Source organism: Tupaia chinensis, unplaced genomic scaffold, assembly GCF_000334495.1.
Source record: "Tupaia chinensis unplaced genomic scaffold, TupChi_1.0 Scaffold148065_1, whole genome shotgun sequence".
In the NCBI taxonomy this organism is placed as follows: Eukaryota; Metazoa; Chordata; class Mammalia; order Scandentia; family Tupaiidae; genus Tupaia; species Tupaia belangeri.
In genome coordinates this window covers 202,055-211,721 of record NW_006207915.1, presented here as the reverse complement: position 1 = coordinate 211,721, position 9,667 = coordinate 202,055, and the positions used below count along the sequence as shown (strand labels likewise).

Below are 9,667 nucleotides of genomic sequence, written 5' to 3'. Positions count from 1 at the left end.
CTTTATCGGCCCCCGAGCCCCTTGTACCCCGCCCCTACTTACTGCACGCCGCACAGGTGAAGCAGGTGTCATGGTAGAGGTTCCCCATGGCCTGGCAGGCCTGGCCAGCCCCAAACACACCTTTGCTGCATTTCACGCAGGCTCCTGCAAGGACAAGGTCACACTGGTGAGCTGGGAGGGGCGAGACAAACTGAGCCACGTGACAGCTGATGACAGGTGAGCCTTGCCTCCCACCTCCAGCCCTCACCCAGGCTCTCCCCATCCCACCACTATGACGACCCTCAGCCCTCCCATGGCAGAAACCAGCCGTGATGCTGGACTTCAGGCCCACCTCTGCCCCCGATAGCCAGCTGGCGCCCTGTCCTCTCACCAGAGCGGTAGACACCTCTGTCCCCGATAGCTGGCCAGCGACCTGCCCTCTCACCCAGAGTGGTCAACACCTCTGTCCCCGATAGCCAGCCGGCGACCTGGCCTCTCACCCAGAGTGGTAAACACCTCTGTCCCCGATAGCCAGCCGGCGACCTGCCCTCTCACCAGAGCGGTAGACATCTCTGTCCCCGATAGCCAGCCGGCGACCTGGCCTCTCACCAGAGTGGTCGAAAGCTCCCACTGACTGCGGCAAAGTCCCAGGGCCACACCACGACTACACCGTGCTAAGCACCTCTGTGAGGCCATTTCTACTGAATTACTTCCTTTACTTCCTGGTGAGAATCGCCTACTAGGACTTATTATTCTCACTTTGTTTTAAAAAAATCATTATTTAAGTTTATTTATTATTATTTTAATTTGCCACAAGGCACATGCATTCACCAGAGAGAGACAGAGAGACAAAGAGAGCAAGCCCCCAGGTCCGGGACTCGAACCACTGTCGACGATGTGGGAGTCCAGAGCCTTAACCAGCACGCCACCTGCCGGCCCCTAGTCTCACGTTTTACAAAAAGTATCAGGCCCCAAGGCTCAGGTTTGTCAGACCCCAAAGCCAGCGCTCTCCCTGGCTCCTGCATCACCAGGCCCCTCACCCAACAAGCCCCACTGGTCTCGGCCATCGGTCCTTCACAGAGCCCCCTGCCCAGCATCATAGAGGGGCTCACAAGGCCATGGCGACCGTGGGGACCAGGCCGCAGTGCCGTGGTCAGCCGTGCAGGGAAGCGCTCAGGGCAGGGGCTCTGGGTACCAGGACCAGGTGGCAGCACACGGCGAGAAGCAGCTCCCGGCACCGGGCTCTCTCCGCAGCTCTGCGGATACACGGCAAGTCTCTCACCTTGGCCAACCACAGTCCTGCACAACAGCCCAGGCCCTGGGCCAGCGCACAAAAGGAGGCCCTGGCAGGGCCTGTCTAAACCCCTGGGGGCCAGCAGGTGGTGTGGTAGTTAAGGTGCTGGACTCCTACATGGCTGACTGCAGTGCGAGTCCCACACTCGGTGGCTTGAAACTCAGGCCATGCGTGTTGTATGCGCGAGGAGAGTGGAGGCGAAGGGCCTGCGGGGTGGCCTCACCCCTGGGGGGATTTCCCACTTTCCTTCTCACGGTCTCTCTCCCGTGAGTGCACACACCCTATGGCAAAAACCTTTTTTTGGATATTGAGATTATAGATACACAGGGAGGAGCTCCCCCTGCACCCAGCAGGGGCCAGCCCACGTCCTTTGGTCGGTCGGGCTCAGGTACCTTTCGCCAGCTCTGGGCCCAACCAGCCAGGCCGCTCTCAGGCGGCGGTGACCGATTTCCGCCTCCAGGTAGGAAGCACCATGCCTCCGAGTCCTCACTGGGTCACAGAAAGCGCATCACGACCGACGGAGGTCCTCCGTGAAACGTTCTCACACCAAACACAGCAGGACCAGAGGGGGAATGCGCCCTGACCTCGGGCCTTCGCCAGCGCGAGGCCTCTGGGAACAGCGCCGTGTTGGGCAGGAAAACAGCAGGGGGACCGGCGTGGGACGCTCAGTGCTGGCTACGTTCAGTCCTTCCCCTTCGGCATTCTATTGTGAAACTGTCCAAAGACGCAGAGAGTGGAAAAGATGGCACAGAGGACACCCAAACACCTCTACCCCAACTGCCAGGTGTGTGTGCCCCCGAAGTCATGCACTGGGACAAGACCCAGCGCAACCATGCTGACAGCCGGGACGTTTGAGAGGGGGTTCGGTCGCGAGGGCTCTGCCCTTCTGCCCTCGTAAGTGGATTAACGCCGTTACCGGGGGGTGGACGGGTTATCGCAGCATGAGCTGACCGAGCAGGTGAGCGTGGCCCCCTTTCCCTCATGCTCTCCCCATCTCTTGCCTGACTTCTTCCAGGGAGTGACGCAGTGACAGGCCCTCGGCAGGTGCCGGGACCAAGCTCTCGGCCTCCCCAGGCCCCGGAATCGTGACCCAGATCCGTTTCTGCTCATCGTAATCGGCCAGGCTCACGTGCTCCACTTCAGCAGCAGAAGACAGACGAAGGCCCCAGTTCTGTGACCGTGGGCATTTTGCCACCCGTCCCTCGATCAACCCAATAGTCTCTCATTTCTGATGCATGTCCAAGTAGCTGCAGACAGTAACCCGCTTCACCCCAGTGCTTCTGCCTCCACACCACTCACTGCATCTTTCTCTCTGTTTTCTCCGGGTAAAACTCACAGTGAGACATGCACATTTTAAGCCTACCATTGGATGAGTTTTCGCAAAGGACCCACGTACCGCAAACACAAAGAAACAGCTACGTCCAAGGGCCCAGAAAGCTCCTGCGTGCCTCCTGCTTCCCTCGTCACAATTATGAAATGCACGTAGACACGTGTGTGTGTGTGTGCGCACATACGTGTGTGCATGTGTGTAGGATGAGACCGCTGGCATGGCATCTCTAGCAAGCAGCAAAACCCAGAGTGCCCACCCCATCACGATGGAACCGAATGCATCCGGGAGCTCCGAGGCACCGCATGGCTTTCTGCCCCGTGATCTGATGCGGATGGAGGCTGCACTCGGGCAGGAGCCGCCTCTGTCCTGGCAGAGTGCACTCTTGCACTGGCTCCGTGGAGGGGCATGAAGGTGCAGGGTCCCGCCACCCTCCGCATCTTTAACGTACTGTTAACGCAGGCCCGGGGCTCTGCAGTCCGATGGTGCTGAGAGCAGCCGCCGGGACCCAGAGGACTGGCCACTGGGCCAGGGAGGGCCACGTGGGGCCTGGTGTCTGGGATGAGGGACGCGGACACGGCACCCACTGGGTCAGGGCACTAGTCACCAGCACTGTGCGCGTCCTCGTGCCCATGAGTGGCTTCAGAGTAAGGACCCGCAGTGCTCAGAGACACGGAGCTGAGCATGCTCACGCAGTCCTGCACGGCCCCCTCCCCCCGGCACCTGCTCCCTTGCATCTTGGGCGCTTCTGTCCCCCAAAGCACCATTCCAGAGGTTCAGGGTCTTCTCTGAGCACCCCTGGCCACTGCGAAGACGCACTCAGCCTGGCTTCAGCAGACACACGAGGGGACGAGTCTTCAAACAGCCATAGAATGTGCACTACGAGGAAACCACACAGGAGCCCCCATTTGTTTTTATTCTTGGGGACCAGCAGATGGCATAGCAGTTACATCGCTGGACTCCCACATGGCTGACCACAGTTTGAATCCCAGACCTGCCGGCTTGAAACTCGAGCTGAGTACATGTGCATGCGTGCTCAAGATCCCAGGAGGAGAACAGAGAAGGGATTGTGGCGTGGCCAGCCCCCTCCCAGGGGGTGATTTCTTGATTTCCCTTTCACTGTCTCTCTCTCTGGCAAGCACATGCACCCTAAGGCAAAAACAAATTTCTAAAAACAATAATAAAAAAAACTCGTACTCGAATTCATTTCCCCACGAACCTCTGCGGGGGCCTCGTACATGAAGTGGAAACAGGTGACATGGCATCGGCTGAGCGCTGGCGTGACATTCCAACGTGACGGCGCAGAAACCTGATTCCGTCAGCTGTCAGAGGCAGTGGTAGTACAGGGACCCTGCAGACACCCACACCCTCCCGGGACCTGGTTACATTTTCACCACGAGCCACGAGGCGAGCTTGTCAGGCATGTAACACTCAGCCGAGGCGCTGGAGTGTCGTTCTACAGAAGTTGGCACAAACACCCCGCAACTGCACGCCCGGCCAGTCACTGCGGCCTCTCAGCTGGAGCCGCTGTGGGAAGCTGGCTGCACAGAGGGAGGGCAGGGAGTGCAACAGCTTGGCGTGACGTGACCACCACTTCTCCCCCCACAGGACGCGCACACCAAGAGGACCAGCCGTCCAGACGGCACCGAAAGGTAGGGGCCCTCGGGAGTCAGTGCAGGTGCAGCACCAGACCAGGAGCGAGCTCACCTTGTTCAGGTTTAGGGAGTAAAACTTGCCACTCTCTCCGCCCCTGCTCAGACAGTGAAAGGGAGGACGGACGGCTAAAAGCGGACACTCTGACGACAGCGAGGCCTCCCTGGACTTCCTCCGACTCCGTCTCCCCACGTCAGGCCTTGCCGCCGCCTGCACACCCAGGGCGCTCTCTGGCTTCCTCTAGCTCCAGCCTGGAGCCTGCAGTCTCCCTTCACTCTCCATCCCTGTGGCCGGGTCCTGTGTCACCACCAGGACTGCCTCGTGCAGACACAAAGCAAGGAAGGAAGCCACTTGCTCTTGAAACCGCCGGTCGGTTGCAGTCGCGGAGGGAGGAAGACCCCACAGGAAGCCCAGGAGGTAGGAAAACACGTCTTCCTTGCAGCGTGCGCCAGGGCAGAACGGACCCTCACGCACAGGAGCGGCGTGGACAGAACAAAGCACCTCCAGGTTCCAGGAAATGACGCACCTAGCGCAGCCCAGACCCGGCCTGGCAGTTTTCACCCAGGAGAGCAGCAGCCCCCATGTCCTTTCTGAATGCCAGGTTCTAGAAAGGTCTGTGACTGAAAGCAGCACGGCTGGTAGGTCGGAGAGATGGAATCTGAGCCCAGGTCCACCTCGAAGCTCCTGTTATCAGCCCATCCCTGCCACAGACATGGGGTCCCCATGAGGACAAGGGGACTCCTCACCCCCAATGCATGAGCTGCCCAGGGGTGCAGACCCGCGTCAGCCTGCTGCCTGCCTGGCCCACGCATACAGGCCAGCTCTGGCCGGGACCTCCCCCCTAAGCCCCGCCCGTGTGCGCAGGCAGCCCTCGGCTCCTCCTGCCTCTGCCAGGGACGCCACAGCCCACCGCCTCCTCACCGATGAGTCAGGAAACCATCGCTTGCCCACACACTCAGTCACGGCCGGGCTAGGCTGATGAGCAAGGAGCCCGCACCCTGGCCTGCCCTGGGAATCAGACCACAGTGGGAGGGATGCCGCCAGGCCTCACCCCGGGCTCGGCCCCGTGGCCCACTAAGAGGCCCAGCCAAGGAGGGGCTCGGGCTGCACAGAAGGAAGAGGACCCAGCTACGGCCCCTCCACTGTCACACTCCCCGTTGCCGAGGATTCTAAAGAAACACCCAAAGAGGAGAGTCGGCAAGGTCATCACACATGCCTGTAATAATCCAAGGAAGGCCGCGGGGTGACGATTGAGACACTGGATCCCTCATGGCCGACTGCATGGGTCGAGTCCCGCATGGAGCAGCTTGAAAAACATGCCAGGCACGTGTGCGTGTGTGCCCGAAACCCTAAGAGAAGACTGGAGAAGGGACCGAGGTCTAGCTTCTCACTTTCCTTCTCTCTCTCAATCTCTCTCTCTCGCAAAAGCACACACCCCATAGCAAAAGTCAAAACGAGACAAAACTACCGCAAAGAAAAAAAAAAAAAAAAACCAGGAAGAAAGTGTGGGGTGCAAGGAAGCGACTCTCAGGAGAGGGGGGACGGTGGCCTTCTCCCTGCAATTGCGCTCACGGCGGCCGGCCCTGAAACCGCAGCAGAGTGATCTTGTGAAAACCGGCCTGGGTGAGGGGTACACGACATGCAGTCCTCCGTACACGTTTAAGGGAGCAGCATGCTATTCTGATACTTGCCGACGCCGTGAAAGCACCAGCTCACGCCTGCCGCCCAGACTGCACGCTCCAACTTCTGCGGCCCTCACCCTCCGCAGGCAGCTGCGCCCTGCTTCCTGTCACCAGGGATTAGCCCGTATGGCCTCGAGTTTATAGAAACAGACTCTGCAGTACGCACTCTTCTTTATCTGCTTTCTTTCACTCGGGCTAATGCTTTTGAGGCCCACCCACGTTATGTGGATCGAGTTTCTCCCCCGTTCCGGCCAGGTGTGCCCGTGTACGGATGCCTGTGTGCGGATGCTCTGCGGTGCACCCTCCCCGGTTCCGGCCAGGTGTGCCCATGTGTGGATGCGCGGCGATGCACCCTCCCCCATTCCGACCAGGTGTGCCCATGTGCAGATGCCCGTGTGCAGATGCGTGGCGGTGCACCCTCCCCCATTCCGGCCAGGTGTGCCCGTGTGTGGATCCGCAGCGATGCCACAGGTAGGTCCTTACTCGATCGGCCAAGATGGAAGCGACAAGTCCCTGAGGGTGTGGAGAGAAGGCCCCCTCGTCCGCTCTGAGTGGCAGATCTCCATGGAGGGTGGTGTGTACAGCAGGCCCAAAGCCTTTAGGCAGCTCACACCACTTACCCAATAGTGTAGTGGACCTTTTCTTCAAGAAAAATATCAAAGATGCTTCTGAAACGGATGCACACAGACAGTGAGCTCGAGGGCTGCCCGCGGCATAGAGGGAGGGGAAGCAGGGCAGGGAGTGACCGTGTCTGCTGCAGAGTCTCCTCCGGGTGAGATGTTCTGCAGCTGGACAGTGGGGAGGGCTGCACGGCTGGATGCACTATGCACCAGCGAGCTGCACTTCCAGAGGGTGGGCCCGCGGGCAGTGAGCTAGGTCTCCAGACACAGCTGCTGAAGAAAACCCAGAATGCCAGCCTGCTCACTAAAATATTCTTAAAACTCCATAATACTTAACAATGACAACACTCGAGGGGTTCCACCATGGCGATACCTGCTGCTAAGAGGCTGCTGCTCGGACGCCACGTGGGAGGCCCAGGCTCAGTCCCGGCCCACCCAGAAACACCCAGCGTAGTGCTGCGTGCGTGTCCTCGCTAGTTGGGAAACTGGGGCAGGAGGACCCTGATGTGAGAACACCTGTCAAAAATCAGTCAATCTCAGCGATCTCTCTCTCCCCACGTGACCTGATTTTGGTTTAACGGGATCGACCCGATGGCAGATCAGGTCAGCTTTAAGAAGACTGCTGGCCAGATGGAAGGGAAACCTCTTCTGGTTTTCATTTATCTCCAATAGTGAGTACACGCGTGTGAGAGAGAGAAGCACCCTCACAGGGTCTGGCACGCCGTGACCTGCTTCCCCCAGGCCTGCAGTTTGCTGGGATCCTGGGTACCTCAAGGCTGGGGTTTCAGATCAACTGGGCTGGACCCAAACCCGTGGTCAGTCAAGTGACTTCAAACACTGCAGCTGGGCACATGGCTGACCGTGCCAGAGGCTGGGCCACCCAGAAGAAAAACTTTCCCCAGACTGAAAGAGAGCAACACTTGTCTGCTGCCCCTTGAGAGTGAGAGGGCCACAGCGGAAGGAAAAGGGGCCCACTGGGAAGAGACGGGCAGGACAGCCCTGCGGGGAGGAGCAGGGAGGGGCCCAGCTCCAAATGCTCCATCGTAAGTGCTTGGATAAAATTAGAACCCAGCTGTCCTGTGGGAGCAGACACAGAACCGGTGACACAAGCCTCCCGGGAGTTTCAGAAACCGAACGGAAGTGGCCTTTCTGACAAGGGAAAAGGCCTTATTCACTGGCTTCTGATCTCTGGTTTTCTCCCTGCAGGCCCTTGGAGGGTGGCAAAATACCCTACCCCGAAATACGCCACTTTGATGAAAAGATTACTGTAAGCCAAAGCCACTTGAAAAGCAGCTGATGCAAGAAGGCCGATTTAATCTTCCTCTCCGTCCCCGAGTAAAAGATGCCCTCCTGTGCCAGGAGAAAAGAACCGTTCTTCCGTAATGGTTCCGAAGAAAGTCTGCATGAACGGTCTTGTCACCATAACCCTAACCTCCCTTGGCGCCCATGGGACTCAGTCACTGACCTGCAGTCGCCTCTGTCCAACCTCGTCTAACAGCCTGTGCGTGTGGCCGCTCGGGGAGTCTCAGTTTCCGCCAAGGTTCGGAAGGTCCCCGAGTCATGTAAACTCGTCGTACAGCGTGTGCCTTTCTCTGCTCACTCATCCCACGCAGCCCTCGGGCCCGGCCAGGACCTAAGGGACACCCTCGCTCCTCACGAGGTTCACTATCGTCCCCAGCTCTACAACGAAGTTCCTTTTCATTCACTCTGATTCTTTCAAAGTAAACGTCTTTGTATATAGAGAAGAACAAGGTCTGTCGTGACAGCGATTAACCTCAGGGTGAGATGCCGGCTGACTATTCTCCCTGTTTCCTGAGTTTTCTACAGTTGGCTTGTTCATTAAGAGTTTTAAAATGGCAAAAACGACAGAAGACTTCTATAATAAAGAAAAGACGGGCACAGCGGCACGCCCTACAGCCCTAGCAACTCGGGAGACTGAGGCAGGAGGGCCCACAGCTCGAGGCTGAGCACCGCAGTGAACGCGTCTGCAAGTCGGTGTGAAGGAGCGCCGTGGCCCGAGCTGGGCGGCTCGTGGCAGTGAGACCCTGTCTGGGAAAAACACAGGAATCAGAACTATACAAGAGGAGAAAAATTAAACCCTTAAGAGCGCATGGTCAGGGCTGGCAGGTGGCGTGGTGGCTAAGGTGGCTGGACACCCACATGGCTGACTGTGGTTCAAGCCTCAGACCTTACAGCTTGCTTTCTCACTTTCCTTCTCTCTGTCTCTGTCTGGTCAACTTCAAAAAATAAAATTAAAATAATGACAATGAATAAAATAAAATTAAAAATAAATGAAGCATGTTTAAAAAAGAGAGAGCATGCATAGATGAAAGTTTCCTGTAAAGAAAACTTTAAGAATTATTTCATTTTATTTATTATTTTTAATTTGTTATAGGCATGTGTGCTTATGTGAGAGAGAGAGAGAGAAAGTGAGAAGGCAAGCCACCAGGTCTAGGACTCAAACCGAGGTTGGCCATGTGGGAGTCCAGGCCCTAACCACCACGGCACCTGCCAGCCCTGAACATTTCGACAGGAGACACTGGAAGGGTATCAGCCAGCATGAGCCACTCAGGGAGCACGTGGTCTCGCAGGTCCGAAGTGAAGCCGCGCCCGCACGCGGTTCCAAGAACAGCCCAGATGAGACTCGCTCGCTCATCTCTGGTGGGAGCACGAGACGGCACGGCCACGGCGGAACGCTCTCTGGCAGCTGTCGACGTGTCACAGACCCCCGCCACGCAACCCAGAAACTCCACAGTCCACAGGACCATGGGTACACACGCGGCCACAGCAGCCACACTCAGCACGACATGGAATGCCCCTGCGGTATGTCCACGCGGTGGGAGACCACTGCGCAGCAAAAAGGCAGGACAGGTAACACGCCGGCAAGGGTGAGTACGCAGTGACGGAGGGAAACAAGCCAGACGGACGAGTCCTGCAGTTCATCTCCCTTACCTGCAGGGGTGAGGGTCTCTTGTCATTGCTGGCAGCATAGACACTAGCCAGAGAGAGAGAGAGGGAGAGAGAGGGAGAGAGAGGGAGAGAGAGAGGGAGAGAGTGAGGGAGAGAGAGGGAGAGAGAGGGAGAGAGAGGGAGAGAGAGGGAGAGAGAGGGC

The 9,667-nt window shown here is 58.0% G+C and overlaps 1 protein-coding gene across 1 annotated transcript in view; it reads right to left on the bottom strand.

The window, feature by feature from the left end:
- Positions 1-9,667, bottom strand: part of LIMD1 (LIM domain containing 1) — a 46,489-nt gene that overhangs the window by 19,679 nt on the left and 17,143 nt on the right. The window contains exon 2 of the mRNA XM_006170124.3: positions 43-144. Coding sequence (XP_006170186.1) covers positions 43-144 — 102 coding nt within the window. The remainder of the gene's footprint in view (positions 1-42; positions 145-9,667) is intronic.